The sequence below is a fragment of the Pseudophryne corroboree genome, chromosome 6 (genome assembly GCF_028390025.1).
Source record: "Pseudophryne corroboree isolate aPseCor3 chromosome 6, aPseCor3.hap2, whole genome shotgun sequence".
Lineage (NCBI taxonomy): Eukaryota > Metazoa > Chordata > Amphibia > Anura > Myobatrachidae > Pseudophryne > Pseudophryne corroboree.
The window spans coordinates 92,596,858-92,613,775 of record NC_086449.1 but is presented as its reverse complement, the minus strand read 5'-3'; the positions used below and the strand labels follow the sequence as shown (position 1 = coordinate 92,613,775).

General features: G+C 45.9%; 1 protein-coding gene across 1 annotated transcript in view; it reads right to left on the bottom strand.

The window, feature by feature from the left end:
* SHFL (shiftless antiviral inhibitor of ribosomal frameshifting) overlaps positions 1 to 16,918 on the bottom strand; it is a 46,657-nt gene that overhangs the window by 11,164 nt on the left and 18,575 nt on the right. Inside the window, exons 2-5 of the mRNA XM_063931489.1 lie at positions 15,590 to 15,731; positions 14,273 to 14,322; positions 578 to 619; positions 54 to 80 (exon numbers count right to left, since the gene is read on the bottom strand). Coding sequence (XP_063787559.1) covers positions 54 to 80; positions 578 to 619; positions 14,273 to 14,322; positions 15,590 to 15,731 — 261 coding nt within the window. The remainder of the gene's footprint in view (positions 1 to 53; positions 81 to 577; positions 620 to 14,272; positions 14,323 to 15,589; positions 15,732 to 16,918) is intronic.

The following is a 16,918-nucleotide window of genomic DNA, read 5'->3' as shown; positions in this document are numbered from 1 at the left end:
CTAGCATGCGTTCACAAGGATTGCAAATTCTGCCACTTAGTTACGAGTCCTACCTTTATATCTTTGTCTGTAGTCATTTTCTGCAAAGAAATAGACACATAGATCATTTTACTATAGTAAGACATAGAAAAACATAAAGAAAGCAATAAACTAGCAAAGCAAAATACAATTAGAAATATGTTATGTGAATGTAAACACCATAGTGCGGGGGGGGGGGGTTAGCATAAGGCCCTCGATTTGCTGTGGAACTACATGCCCCACCATGCCATCTCAGCTTTTTCATGCCCTCATGCCCAAATTACCAAACTATGACAGGGCTTGCTGAACTGTGTAGTTCCACAGCAGCTGGAAGGCCAAATGTTTAATACCGTTGCCATGGTGATTTTACGTTCCTTCATATGCACATAAACAACTCAAGAAAAGAGCCGCTTGTCCATCTCAGCTTTCTCGTACAGACATAAAACATGAATCTCAGTCGCAAACGAACAAACAAACAGCGCAGCTTTAATCTCAAATACAGACAACGTTAAACCACGCACATAACAACAGAACATGTGGCTGAATACATCAGTATTACCTTTGGTACTTCACTGTCCTTCTTCAATTTGTTGATTACATTCTGAAAGTCAGACAAGTGTTATTTCATTCACAGATGAGTGCTGGGAACCCTAGCACAGAACCTTCCCAGCTAGAATAGGGTATTTATGGTGCTTCACTAGATTAAGTGAAGGGAAAACTTTTCGATGACACTACACATAATATCGGCGGTCTCGGAAATCTGGATAACACGATGGGCGTGGGCGTGAGTGCGGCCGTTGTGCTCATACAACTCTGAGATGTATGCAAACACAATTTTTTTTGCAATTGTGCTAGTATCAGCTGACACTGCGCATCTGCCGCCATGTTCTTGCATCGGTGCTCGCAGAGAGGACTTATTTTTGCAAAGTGATTGACAGTCAGGGCAGTTACAGGGAGTGATGGCAAAAACGCAGACGAGTCTTCATCATTTTCGGTGCATGTCTAAGCCTGCGATTGCGTTCCAGTACAGAGCTGCACGGTGTCCGGCGTCTTACTGACGCAAGCAAACGGGTGCTCAGATAATCAGCTGATCTGTGACCCGTGGTGTACGTAGCCAGTGGGACTCCCAACAGAAAAAATTGTGGTACTGCGCTTATAGAGAAAGAAAAGGGTTATTCCTGTCGGTGCTGCTGAAGGGAGTGGAGCTACTACCCTGCTCCACCAAATCGGAAACACAGAAGCACAAAGTTTTTCCCCAGCGCACTGGACAGAATATGGTAATAACTAAAACACTTAACGCAATAAATTTTACTTCGTATTCGGAATTCTTTTCAAATCTATTTTATTGAGAACATCAAAGATGATTGGGTTTTCAGTTTAAAAACCACATAAGGGTATACATGTGACTACCTATTACCGGTAAACATGGACATGACAAGAACAAACATAAAACATATAGTAGGAAGTAAAAAGTCAATGGGTAAATGTAAATTGATTATTATGCCCCACAGTACTTCAGTGGTCTCCAGTACATAGGTAAAATATATCAAAAATTCAAAATAGACGAGACACGCTAATTAGCGGCTTACTCTCTCTATGGGAATTTATTAAGTCACTGCTGGTAGCTTTCCAGGATTAATCCTGCAGTCAAGTGCATATAAATAGTCACTGATAAGGCACTTATGAGATTTCCCTTCCAAATGGAAATACCTTCAGAGACGTCCAAAGAATGTCCTGCACACGGGAGGGCACCCTGGCTGTGCAATCCTCCGTACTGATGAGCGGGGTCCGGAGTCCGCCGGCGGAAATCCCGTGCACGCTGCCTGTAGCGCTACACGGCGTTGCTCGGGATCGATGTTATCTGCGATCTACTACGCGTTTCACCTGAAAAAGGCTTGGTCAGGATAGCAGAATACTCGCTCCGTCTTCCTTCACCAGTTAAATAGGGCATCTGGTTGTGGTTTCCTTTTCCTGTATGCGTTCCAAATGGGATTTTGCGTTCCACTATGCACTTCCTGGTCCCAAGAGGTATTCATATCTCATCCCTTTTACTAGCTATCTGAATATATGGAGTCCATTTCAAAAGGGGCAAACTAGCACCACCACCACCACATAAAATCACCAACATTACACAGTGCTTACAAAAAACGATTTGCCTATAATATTTTTAATACCTTTTTATTAAAAACAGGTTACTATAATATTACACAACGTCGGAGAACTTTTTACCTACACCCTAAAAAGATATACAGGTTGAGTATCCCATATCCAAATATTCCGAAATACGGAATATTCCGAAATACAGACTTTTTTGAGTGAGACTGAGATAGTAAAACCTTTGTTTTTTGATGGCTCAGTGTACACAAACTTTGTTTAATACTCAAAGTTATTAAAAATATTGTATTAAATGAACTTCAGACTGTGTGTATAAGGTGTATATGAAACATAAATGAATTCTGTGAATGTACACACACTTGGTTTAATGCACAAAGTTATAAAAAATATTGGCTAAAATGACCTTCAGGCTGTGTGTATAAGGTGTATATGAAACATAAATGCATTCTGTGCTTAGATTTAGGTCCCATCACCATAATATCTCGTTATGGTATGCAATTATTCCAAAATACAGAAAAATCCGATATCCAAAATTCCTCTGGTCCCAAGCATTTTGGATAAGGGATACTCAACCTGTATATATATATATATATATATATATATATATATATATATATCAAATATATTTAAAAAATAAATATATTTATTTTATATTTAAAATTTATATCTTCCTACCATAAATATACTTCCAATGGAAATACTCAAAGAAAAGGGAAGGAGGGTCGGGGAAGTATATTTATGGTAGGAAGATATAAATTTTAAATATAAAATAAACATATTTATTTTTTAAATATATTTGATATATATACAGGTTGAGTATCCCTTATCCAAAATGCTTGGGACCAGAGGTATTTTGGATATCGGATTTTTCCGTATTTTGGAATAATAGCATACTATAATGAGATATCATGGTGATGGGACCTAAGTCTAAGCACAGAATGCATTTATGTATCATATACACCTTATACACACAGCCTGAAGGTAACTTTAGCCAATATTTTTTATAACTTTGTGCATTAAACAAAGTGTGTACATTCACACAATTCATTTATGTTTCATATACAACTTATACACACAGCCTAAAGGTCATTTAATACAATATTTTTAATAACTTTGTGTATTAAACAAAGTTTGTGTACATTGAGCCATCAAAAAACAAAGGTTTCACTATCTCACTCTCACTCAAAAAAGTCCGTATTTCGGAATATTCCGTATTTTGGAATATTTGGATATGGGATACTCAACCTGTATATCTTTTTAGGGTGTAGGTAAAAAGTTCTCCGACGTTGTGTAATATTATAGTAACCTGTTTTTAATAAACAGGTATTAAAAATATTATAGGCAAATCGTTTTTTATAAGCACTGTGTAATGTTGGTGATTTTATGTGGTGGTGGTGGTGGTGCTAGTTTGCCCCTTTTGAAATGGACTCCATATATTCAGATAGCTAGTAAAAGGGATGAGATATGAATACCTCTTGGGACCAGGAAGTGCATAGTGGAACGCAAAATCCCATTTGGAACGCATACAGGAAAAGGAAACCACAACCAGATGCCCTATTTAACTGGTGAAGGAAGACGGAGCGAGTATTCTGCTATCCTGACGAAGCCTTTTTCAGGTGAAACGCGTAGTAGATCGCAGATAACATCGATCCGGAGCAACGCCGTGTAGCGCTACAGGCAGCGTGCACGGGATTTCCGCCGGCGGACTCGGACCCCGCTCATCAGTACGGAGGATTGCACAGCCAGGGTGCCCTCCCGTGTGCAGGACATTCTTTGGACGTCTCTGAAGGTATTTCCATTTGGAAGGGAAATCTCATAAGTGCCTTATCAGTGACTATTTATATGCACTTGACTGCAGGATTACTCCTGGAAAGCTACCAGCAGTGACTTAATAAATTCCCATAGAGAGAGTAAGCCGCTAATTAGCGTGTCTCGTCTATTTTGAATTTTTGATATATTTTACCTATGTACTGGAGACCACTGAAGTACTGTGGGGCATAATAATCAATTTACATTTACCCATTGACTTTTTACTTCCTACTATATGTTTTATGTTTGTTCTTGTCATGTCCATGTTTACCGGTAATAGGTAGTCACATGTATACCCTTATGTGGTTTTTAAACTGAAAACCCAATCATCTTTGATGTTCTCAATAAAATAGATTTGAAAAGAATTCCGAATACAAAGTAAAATTTATTGCGTTAAGTGTTTTAGTTATTACCATATTCTGCCCAGTGCGCTGGGGAAAAACTTTGTGTTTCAATGGGACTCCCAACGTCACTGGTGGGCATCTGAATACAAAGCCAGGCGGCTGCAGCATTTGCACGTTGTTGCACACTTGCTGCGTACACATTTTCGTAGCGCCATTAGTATACATCTCTGAATCAGGCTCTTGATTCCTCTAGTGCGATGGGTTGAGGAACGTTCATCTCCCACTTTACCTTGACAAGCGCTATGTTCACCGTTAGCTGGTGACGCTCCGCTGCTCCAACTGCCCATCTTATACCACCTGCAGGCCTTACAGTTCCAAAAGATACAACAAGTCTGAAACTCTTGGTGCCCACGTTTCCCTCTCTAACCACCACAAATGTAGCTTATGGTTATATAATTAACGCCCCCAGCATATCGCAACATTTACAACTACTCTCATAGTGTCATGATCTGTACATACATATATATCTGTTCTCATACATCTAGCTTCAAAACGCCACACAGTGCGAGATGCCTGGTGTCTTTCTTGCCAAAAATGCAACACAGTCACTAGGACGCACGAGGAGACTGTGCTAATTAATGTGATATATGACACTTGTATATGGTGTGTGACTAAGGGGTACATTTACTAAGCAGTGATAAGAGCGGAGAGGTGAGCCAGTGGAGAAGTTGCTCATGGTAACCAATCAGCATTGAAGTAACATCTATAATTTGCATAGTATAAAATGATACAGAGCTGCTGATTGGTTGATGGGGAAATTTCTCCACTGGCTCACTTCTCTGCTCTTATCACTGCTTAGTAAATGTACCCCTAAGAGTCTGTACACAGGGGGTGATTCAGACCTGATCGCTGGGCTGAGTTCAGATGTCGCTGCCTCCAGGGGAGTGTAAATTTGCTGCGCATTTGTGCGATACTATGTGTACGCTGAGCTGCTAAAATCCACTTTGTGCAGTCTGTACACAGCCCAGGACTTACTCCTACAATGCGATCACATCAGGCTGATCGGGGTCGGAGCTGACGACAGACATCCTCCCTGAAAACGCTTGGTCACGCCTGCGTTTTTAGGACACTCCCAGTAAACCAGGCCTGGACAACCTGTGGCTCTCCAGGTGTTGTGAAACTACACATCCCAGCATGCCCTGCCACAGTTTTAGCATTCCCTAATAGCAAAACAGTGGCAAGGCATGATGGGCCTCGTAGTTTTACAACAGCTGGAGAGCCACAGGTTGGCCAGGCCTGCAGTAAACGATCAGTTACCACACACAAACGGCCTCCTCCTGTCAATCCCCTGCGAACACCCTTGCCAATGAAATTTTTGCACCATCCTGTCGCTGACCGGCGATGGCCGTTGTTGCTGTCTGACGCGCGTGTGCATTGCGGTGCATACGCATTGCAGTTAGTACCTGATCGCCCGCTGTACAAAAACGCACAGCAGCGATCATGTCTGACTCACCCCCCCCCCCTCAGAGCAGAACAGAACTTGTATTGGAAGCCCTTTATATAAAGACTCAGAGACTCAGTCGCACACACATATACAAGTGTCACATATCAAATTAATCAGCACAGTCGCCTCCTAAAATGCATTTTCGGCAAAAAAAAGACTCTTGTCACTAGTACAGTTCCACGCGATCTGGTGGCAGGTGGGCTGTTTGGTGTGACTGCAATAAAGATGTATGAAGACATACAGATGGAGCCTCGCTCATCTAGGCTTCTCTGCTGCGCCTAGGTGCACCATGGCTTATTAGCATAAGCATTTCATCTATTGTTCTCAGCTGCAATACCATACAGAGCGAACAATACAGCAGGGGATTAAGTCATTATAGCAGGGGATTAACTCCGACTGCCCTGGCTCAATTAATCCTATTAAAGGGATAGATGAGGAGGGCTCCATCTGTATCTGTATATACTCAAGAAACAACCATTTACATTGTTTGTTCCATTGTAAAACAAATCAAAACAAAAAACATTGGGGGTTATTCAGGATTTTTAGCAAACAAAAAAACAACAACACAATAAATGGGCAAAACCATGTTGCACTGCACTGGGATGGGATTTGGGTGGGGTGTGTCCTGCTTAATACCTGCTTAGTAGTGCGAGAGTGCCTGGCCTGCACTGCTCTGTAACCCGCCCCCCCCCCCCCTTCCATTAGACCATGCGTCTAATTTAGATCTGATCACAGCAGCAAATTTGTTAGCAAATGGGCAAAACCATGGCCCTCATTCCGAGTTGTTCGCTCGCAAGCTGCTTTTAGCAGCTTTGCACACGCTAAGCCGCCGCCTACTGGGAGTGAATCTTAGCTTCTTAAAATTGCGAACGAAAGATTCGCAATATTGCGAAAAGACATCTCTGTGCAGTTTCTGAGTAGCTCGAGACTTTCTCTTCCAGTGCGATTAGTTCAGTGCTTGTCGTTCCTGGTTTGACGTCACAAACACACCCAGCGTTCGCCCAGACACTCCTCCGTTTCTCCAGCCACTCCCGCGTTTTTCCCAGAAACGGTAGCGTTTTTTCACAGACACCCATAAAACGGCCAGTTTCCGCCCAGAAACACCCACTTCCTGTCAATCACATTACGATCACCAGAACGAAGAAAAAACCTCGTAATGCCGTGAGTAAAAATCCTAACTGCATAGCAAATTTACTTGGCGCAGTCGCAGTGCGGACATTGCGCATGCGCACTAAGCGGAAAATCGCTGTGATGCAAAAATATTTACCGAGCGAACAACTCGGAATGACCACCCATGTGGGGAGCAGATATAACATGTGCAGAGAGAGTTAGATTTGGGTGGGTTATTTAGTTTCTGTGCAGGGTAAATACTGGCTACTGTTAGGCGCCGGGGTCCGCGATGTCCTCGCGGCCCGGCGCCTAGCAACTAGGGACGCCGTGCGTGCGTAGCCGCCGGCTCCCTAGCAACACAGGGACGCCGAGCGGCAGAGCCGCCTGGACCTTGGCAACGGGGACGCCATGGGCGGACCGCGTTCCCCGTTGCAGGGTCAGATTTCAACATACACGCTGGTCTTGTGGGCGTGCAGCAGGGCAGCTGCACAGCATTTGGGGCAATTAGACTGGGGGCATCTGATTGGAGGACTCTTTGTTAAATGCTTCTCAGTGCTTCACACAGACGCCGGTAATAGCTTCCTGCATGCTGTTTTGGTTTGCTGAACGTCTGTTCCAGTCCTGCTGTGTCCGGTCATTCCTGTCCTCAGAAGTCCTGTATCTTGGAGTTGTCATCTCATCCCAAGAAGTCGTTTGGTCCCCTGTAGTCCTCAACGATCACCAGAGAATATCGAGTGGTGTTCGTGAGTTGCGGCTCTGCCGTGTGTTGCGGCTCAGCCGCTTTATCTTTATATTCTGTTTCAGAGCATTTGCGGAGGGTTCCGCTTCCACAAGTCCTCTCCGGAACTCGGCGGTGCCGGGTAGGAGAGTGGACAAGTGGATATTTTGGTTGTCCTTTTCCCTGGCGGTTTTTCCGCACATATTCTAGTTTCCAGTTAGCTTGTAGCCCCTGGCCTGGTTGTTTAGTCAGAAGGGCCCCTTGTTATCACCCTGTCTCGGATTTCCCTTTGTCTCCCATTAAGACCTGAGGGGGCATCGGAGTTGGGCAGACATAATCCGCCCTTCAAACGCGGCTGCCATGGGCTCAAGCAACCATAGTCTCGCAGGGGATTTCTGACAGCACGGGTGAGACAACGGAGTTAGGGCGCCAGGGGCTATTTTCCATTCCCGCTCCCTTCCCCAGTATTACGTTCCAGTGCTCCGGTCCTTGCAATAAGATCTCCTCAGACCAGAGTGCTGGAATCATAACATTATTACCGGCCATACCAAAAACTAAAATTAAACAGGGTTTAATTTTTTCTCATTCAGTTTTTGTTAAAGTTTTTTGGCCTCATGAATCCGACAGGTTTAGGGCCAAATCCTGGCCAGCTCTTAGTCAATCAGATTCAAGAACTTACTCAGATGGTTCAGGATCTTTCTCTTCGGGTGAGGTCGCAGGAAGATCTTTTGCGAGCCTCCCCAAAGGTAGTCCCTGAACCAAAGATGCATTTGCCTGACCGTTTTTCTGGTGATAGAAAATAATTTTTTAATTTTAAAGAATCCTGTAAACTTTATTTTCGTTTAAGACCTACTTCCTCTGGTACTGAATCTCAGCGGGTTGGGATTATTATTTCTTTACTCCAGGGGGATCCTCAGACCTGGGCATTTGGTTTAAGAGCAGAGGATCCTGCGTTGTTGTCAGTAGACGCTTTCTTTAAGTCTTTAGGGCTCTTGTATGATGACCCAGATAGAGAGGCGTCCGCTGAAAGTCAGCTGCGCGCTCTCAAACAAGGTAGAAATCCTGCAGAGGTTTATTGTACCAAATTTCGCCGTTGGTCGAACGACTGTGGCTGGAATGACCCAGCCCTGCGCAGTCAGTTTCGCCTCGGTTTATCAGAGTTTATTAAAGACAGTCTCCTCCAGTACCCCGCTCCTGAGACTCTCGATAAACTCATGGAGCTTTCTATAAAGATTGATCGTCGTCTCAGAGAGCGGAGGGCTGAAAGAGGAACATCTGTAAGGTCTAGTCCCTGTGTTTATTCCATTCCAGAGGACGTCGAGGAGCCCATGCAGATGGGTCTCTCCCGGCTGTCTCCTGAGGAAAAAACCAGAAGGCAAAATTCCGGTCTTTGTTTGTACTGTGGTGGTAAGGGACATTTTGCTCGTAATTGTCCGAACAAGTCGGGAAACGCTTTGACCAGGTGAATTGTGAGGGGGTTCACCTAGGTCTGCAGCTTATCTCCTCGAATAACGCTCTTTTAGTCCCAGTTAAGGTTTCCTTTGGCAGCCTCAGTTCTTTGGTGTCGGCTTTTGTTGACAGTGGAGCTGCAGGAAACTTTATGGATTTAATTTGGGCTAAGGCCTTAGGCATTCCACAGTTACCATTGGATAGGTGTATCACCATGCATGGCTTAGATGGGAGTCCGCTTTCCAATTGGGGTAATTACTCACCGTACACCTCCCGTAGTACTTACAGTAGGAGCCTTACATTCCGAAAATATTAAATTCTACCTAACACATTGCCCAGCAGTTCCAGTTGTTCTGGGTCACCCTTGGCTGGCCTTTCATAATCCCACCATTGATTGGCGGTCCGGGGAGATTTCCCAATGGGGTACATTTTGTGCTAAGGAATGTATTTCGTATCCTGTCAGAGTAGCAGCTATCATTCCAGAGCTCATTCCTGTGGAATACCAGGAGTTTGCCGATGTATTCTCCAAAGGCAATGCGGACATTCTGCCTCCCCATCGGCCTTATGATTGTGCTATTGAGCTAGTTCCAGGTGCCGCATTGCCAAAGGGGAGATTATATGCATTGTCCGGGCCAGAAACTTCGGCCATGAATGATTATCTTCAGGAGAGCTTAGAGAAAGGATTTATTAGGCCATCAAAATCTCCTTTAAGTGCAGGTTTTTTCTTTGTGGAGAAAAAGGATGGCTCGCTAAGACCATGCATTGATTTTAGAGCCCTGAATAAGATCTCAGTAAAAAACACCTACCCTTTGCCGTTAATTTCTGTACTTTTTGATCAGTTACGTTCTGCTGTGATTTTTTCTAAAATTGACCTTAGAGGAGCTTACAACCTCATCCGAATTAAATCTGGAGATGAGTGGAAGACGGCTTTCAGCACTCAGTCGGGTCACTACGAATACCTGGTGATGCCGTTCGGCCTGTCTAATGCTCCAGCAGTTTTTCAAGACCTCATTAATGATGTGCTCCGTGACTTCCTAGGGAAATTCGTGGTCGTTTATTTAGACGACATCTTGATTTATTCTGAATCGATGGAACAACATGTTACCCAGGTGCGTCTGGTTCTTCAAAAGTTACGTGAGAATCATTTATATGCCAAGCTGGAGAAGTGTGATTTTCACGTCACGGAAGTATCTTTTTTAGGGTACATAATTTCCCCTCAGGGATTTTCCATGGAACCAAAGAAGCTCCAGGCCATCCTTAATTGGGCGCAACCCACCAATTTAAAAGCAATTCAGCGCTTTTTAGGGTTTGCGAATTATTATAGGAGGTTCATCCATTCTTTTTCTGACCTGGTTGCTCCCATAGTGGCTCTGACAAAGAAAGGAGCGGATCCTACCAACTGGTCGCATGAAGCTGAGTTGTCCTTCCGGGCCTTGAAACAAGCCTTTGTCTCGGCTCCAGTCCTCAGACATCCTAATCCGGAATTGCCCTTTGTTGTGGAGGTTGATGCCTCAGAGGTTGGAGTGGGGGCTGTCCTTTCTCAAAAGGATCCGGAGTCTCTGGAGTTACATCCTTGTGCCTTTATGTCCAGGAAATTCTCCTCCGCTGAATCCAACTATGACGTTGGTAATCGGGAGTTACTGGCGGTAAAGTGGGCTTTCGAGGAGTGGAGGCATTGGCTGGAGGGAGCAAAACATACTATTTCGGTCTTGACTGATCATAAGAACCTGCAATACATTGAATCAGCTAAACGGCTTAATGCCCGGCAAGCACGTTGGGCATTATTTTTTACTCGTTTCAAATTTATAATCACTTTCAGGCCTGGTTCCAAGAATACTAAAGCTGATGCCCTGTCACGTAGCTTTCTTCCGGTTCACAATAGCAATCCTGTTGTTACCCCCATACTTCCATCTTCAGTCATCCGGGCAGGTCTCATACAGGATTTACCCAGTTAAACCAGCTTCAACACCAAGCTCCTAGATTTACTCCTGCTGGTCGTCTTTACGTCCCTGAATTTTTGAGAGCCACTGTTTTAACTGAATTTCATGACAACAAAGTTTCAGGGCATCCGGGAGTCACTTAGACATTGGAGTTAGTCTCTCGCTCAGTATGGTGGCCTAGTCTTTCTAAAGACGTTAAGGAATTTGTTTATTCATGTCAGGTTTGTGCACAGAATAAGGTTCCCCGTTCCTTGCCTATCGGGCAACTTATGCCCTTAACTGTTCCTCTCAGGCCATGGTCTCATATTTCCATGGATTTTGTGGTTGACCTTCCCCTTTCAGCCGGATTCCGAGTCATATGGGTGGTAGTGGACCGTTTTAGTAAAATGGCTCATTTTATTGCTCTTCCTCGATTGCCTTCTGCTCAAGGGTTGGCAGTTTTGTTCCTCCGCCATGTGTTCAGGCTTCATGGGTTGCCCACTGATATTGTTTCTGATCGGGGTCCACAATTCATCGCACAATTCTGGAAATGTTTTTGTGCCTCATTAAAGATGAAACTGTCGTTAACATCCGGTTACCACCCACCATCCAACGGGCAAACCGAACGAGTCAACCAGTCATTAAAACAATATTTGCGCTTGTATTCAGCCAAACTCCAGAATGATTGGTCCGAGTTTCTCCCTTTGGCTGAATTTGCTTACAATAATTCTTGTCATTCCTCCACTAAAGAGTCTCCATTCTTTTCAGTTTTTGGTTTTCACCCCAGAGCCAATTCTTTTTTTCATCATTCTCCAGTCTCCTCGCTAACCTTAACCTCCCATCTCAGAGCAATTTGGAAAAAAATGCACCTTGCTCTCAGAAAAGCGGCCTTCCGAGAGAAGACATTTTCTGACAGGCTCCGACGTCCTTGCACTTTTAAGGTGGGAGATAAGGTGTAATTGTCAACTCGCAACATCAGGCTTCGACAATCCTCGGCTAGATTGGGACCCAAATTTATTGGACCGTTTCTTATTATTAAGAAGGTCAACCCAGTTGCCTTTCGGCTACGTTTACCAAGATCCCTTAAGATTGGAAATACTTTTCATTGTTCCCTGTTGAAACAATACGTTTCTTCCAGTAAATTTCCTCGGAGGATCTCTCAGGGTAGATCTCCAGTGGATGTACAGGGACAACAGGAATTCTTGGTAGAGAAAGTTCTTGACTCTAAATTGTCCCGGGGTCGGCTTTATTTTTTAGTGCACTGGAAAGGCTATGGTCTGGAGGAAAGGTCTTGGGTCCTGGATAAGGATCTTCATGCCCCTAGGCTCAAGAGGGCATTTTTTCGAGAATTTCCTCAGAAACCTGGCTTTAGGGGTTCCTTGACCCCTCCTCAAGGGGGGGGTACTGTTAGGCGCCGGGGTCCGCGATGTCCTCGCGGCCAGGCGCCTAGCAACTAGGGACGCCGTGCGTGCGTAGCCGCCGGCTCCCTAGCAACACAGGGACGCCGAGCGGCTGAGCCGCCTGGACCTTGGCAACGGGGACGCCATGGGCGGACCGCGTTCCCGTTGCAGGGTCAGATTTCAACATACACGCTGGTCTTGTGGGCGTGCAGCAGGGCAGCTGCACTGCATTTGGGGCAATTAGACTGGGGGCATCTGATTGGAGGACTCTTTGTTAAATGCTTCTCAGTGCTTCACACAGACGCCGGTAATAGCTTCCTGCATGCTGTTTTGGTTTGCTGAACGTCTGTTCCAGTCCTGCTGTGTCCGGTCATTCTTGTCCTCAGAAGTCCTGTATCTTGGCGTTGTCATCTCATCCCAAGAAGCCGTTTGGTCCCCTGTAGTCCTCAACGATCACCAGAGAATATCGAGTGGTGTTCATGAGTTGCGGCTCTGCCGTGTGTTGCGGCTTAGCCGCTTTATCTTTATATTCTGTTTCGGAGCATTTGCGGAGGGTTCCGCTTCCACAAGTCCTCTCCGGAACTCGGCGGTGCCGGGTAGGAGAGTGGACAAGTGGATATTTTGGTTGTCCTTTTCCCTGGCGGTTTTTCCGCACATATTCTAGTTTCCAGTTAGCTTGTAGCCCCTGGCCTGGTTGTTTAGTCAGAAGGGCCCCTTGTTATCACCCTGTCTCGGATTTCCCTTTGTCTCCCATTAAGACCTGAGGGGGCATCGGAGTTGGGCAGACATAATCCGCCCTTCAAACGCGGCTGCCATGGGCTCAAGCAACCATAGTCTCGCAGGGGATTTCTGACAGCACGGGCGAGACAACGGAGTTAGGGCGCCAGGGGCTATTTTCCATTCCCGCTCCCTTCCCCAGCATTACGTTCCAGTGCTCCGGTCCTTGCAATAAGATCTCCTCAGACCAGAGTGCTGGAATCATAACAGCTACTAGATATCCGTTTGAACACACCCCACCCAAATCTAACTCTCTCTGCACATGTTATATCTGCCCTCCCTGCAGGGTACATAGGTGGTCATTCTGAGTTGATCGCTCACTAGCATTTTTTAGCAGCCGTGCAAACGCTATGCCGCCTCCCACTGGGAGTGTATTTTAGCTTAGCAGAAGTGCGAATGAAAGGATCGTAGAGCGGCTACACAGTTTTTTTGTGTAGTTTCAGAGTAGCTCAAAACCTACTCAGCGCTTGCGATCACTTCAGACTGTTCAGTTCCTGTTTTGACGTCACAAACACGCCCTGCGTTCGCCCAGCCACGCCTGCGTTTTTCCTGGCACGTCTGCGTTTTTCTGAACACTCCCTGAAAACGGTCAGTTGACACCCAGAAACACCCACTTCATGTCAATCACTTTGCGGCAACCAGTGCGACTGAAAAGCTTCGCTAGACCTTGTGTGAAACTACATAGTTCGTTGTAATAGTACGTCGCGCATGCGCAGAAGTGCCGTTTTTTTTGCCTCATCGCTGCACAGCGAACGATTGCAGCTAGCGATCAACTCGGAATGACCACCATAGTTTTGACCATTTGCTAACAAATTTGCTGCTGCGATCAGATCTGAATTAGGCCCCATGACCCTTTCCTGGAAATGCTGCTATCTTGACCGACCCATGCAATTCCCATACAAGGAGAATAACTTGGCCATAAATTAATGTGACCTGAGGATATTAAAATTATTGATTATTTGTTCTAGGCTGCTGCACATTAACTCTTTTATGGTAAAATAAATAATAGCTTACACTAAAATAAATAATTCCCATAGTCATGTGCAAAACACAGGTTTACAACTGCAGCTTTAACACCTGGGTATGAAAGTAATGGAGACAAGTCTTACCATCGCCACCCTGTCTTCATGTAACCCATTCCTTTCCTCCGGATCAATGTCTACAGTATAAACAGACAAATCAGTGTGATAAGACTTGTAATGGCACCAGTGTGTGGGATCTAGATATGCTAAAGTTAATACAAATGCTCCTGGTAGCAGGGAGGCCCGAATAAGCAAAAGGGGGGAATTCAACAGTTTTTTTGAGGGGTGATTTGCTCTCAACGGAGCAATTTCAGGCACGAATACTGTAAGCACCCATTATTTCTGCACGCCCCCTCCTGAGGTTAGGCACAGAAGCTGCCTGAAACTGTCTGTGGGGACAGAAGGCCTAAGAGATGGATACAGTAGCGCAGTCACTCGCACTGACCGCAGTGTGCGTGCGCGACCTTACACATTCCACGGAGTGGTTGACAGCGGTGGTTGTCGGAGGGGAGTTGGGCGGGGCGTACCAAACAGGGGGGTGTCAGGAGCATTTTTGGCCAGCTGCACGTGTCATCATTTCGTGAAAAATAGATGACTGCGCTGCCAGGGGTTAACCTTAGATCCGATGCCTCAGCAATCTAATTGCGGACGCATCATAGGGCGGCCTCACACATGCTGGGTGGCCTTGCCCTGTGCTGGGCGGCCCCCAGAATGTGCGGAAATGAACGCAGAGCTTGCTGCATATGCAGCCATCTGCGTTCATCTCTGAATAACCCCCAGGGAGCGGCAGTCCCAGTCTGCCCGCAGGGACAGGGGGCGGCTGTACCAGTCCGTCTGCAAAATAGGGGTAAATGGTACCAGTCCGTCTGCGGGGACAGGGGGCGGCGGTACCAGTCCATCTGCGGGGACAGGGGGTGCCAGTCAGTCTGCGGGTACAGGGGGGCGGCGGTACCAGTCCATCTGTGGGGACAGGGGGTGGCGGTACCAGTCAGTCTGCGGGGACATGGGGCGGCAGTACCAGTCCGTCTGCGGGGACAGGGGGTACCAGTCAGTCTGCAGGTACAGGGAGCGGCGGTACCAGTCCATCTGTGGGGACAGGGGGCGGCGTTACCAGTCAGCATGCGGGGACATGGGGCGGCGGTACAAGTCTGTCTGCAGGGATAGCGGGCGGCGGTACCAGTCCATCTGCGGGGACAGGGGGCGGCGGTACCAGTCCGTTTGTGGGGACAGAGGACGGCGGTACCAGTCCGTCTGCGGGGACAGGGGGCGGCGGTACCAGTCCGTCTGAGGAAACAGTGGCGGCCGTCTGTTTCACGTGACAGATGAAGGTAATCTTATAAAATAATAACAGTATAACATGAATCAGAGACAGTATAAACATTGCTGCTGCCAGGTGGTACTTACCATCAAGGTCATCCTTGCATAGGATAATGTATCTACACACTTGGTCATGCTGGTTTGCAAATCTTCTCATCAGCAGCACAGCTGTCTCTACTGGGATAGAGCCATGAAACTTCTCTCTAAATCGCCGGACACTCTTCTCCAGCTGTGGAAGAGAAACGGGAAATTGTGGAGACACCGCGTTGCTGGGTATTTACTATTATATGCAGTGCAGCCGACTGAATCGCCCCCATAATTACTAAAATAAATAGGGCCTAATCATAACTAAAATAATGTAAATTATACAGGCTCTGTGGCTAACTATACAACAATCAGACTGGTTCCAGACGGCACCAGTGTAACTTATATGTGTCAATAAGGGTAACACTGCTCAGAATCTCACATGTTCTGAGTACTGCGGTATTCTATACAATTCAGTCTCAACTCTCCATACAAAACTCCCAATTGATAACTCACCAATTGGGTCATTCTGTGCCAGGAGAGGGAGTGGTTACGCTATACGAGAGGGCATGGCCGCATCCTGTTGCAACATGCCACTTCCCCAAGGGGCGTGACTGATGCTTCCAAAACACTTAGCTGCCCCCCAGTCTCCCTCCAGCATAAAAGCCGGGTGTGGATCATTGCATCTACTAGCAAAAGGTCTACAGTCAAAAGGTAGACAGTTGTAAAGGTCAACAGGGCCCAAATGTCGACACAACATTTTTACTTGTTTTGTGTCATTTTCGCAGTCAAAGCATGTGGAACCCCATCTAGTGTACCGCTTCACTCGCCATGCTTCGGACAGGTTACTATTCCCAATCGTAGTCCGCGTAGATGGTAAAGTACGAGAACGTTTATTAAAATGCTAAGACCCCCAAAAAAGCTGTGTCGACCATTTGAACCTGTCGACCTTTGTACCTGTTGACCATAAGCAATGTCGACAATTTACATGTCGTCCTATTGACCACATCGACCCAATGGACTGTCAACCTTTTCATTGTCAACCTATAGTCCGGATGTCATAAAAGTCTTGGCCGTCTGGACTGTTCCTCCTAAATCGGTAGAGCTAGATTGTAGGTTAATGGAATAGTGTCACCCTGATAGTTAAAACTATTAACTAAGGGCCTAATTCAGATCTGATCGCAGCAGCAGATTTGTTAGCTAATGGGCAAAACCATGTGCAGTGCAGGGGGGGGGGCAGACATAACATGTGTAGAGAGAGTTAGATTTGGGTGGGGTGTGTACAAACTGAAATCTAAATTGCAGTGTAAAAATAAAGCAGCCAGCATTTACCCTGCACAGAAACAAAATAACCCACCCAGATCTAACTCTCTCTGCACATGTTATATCTGC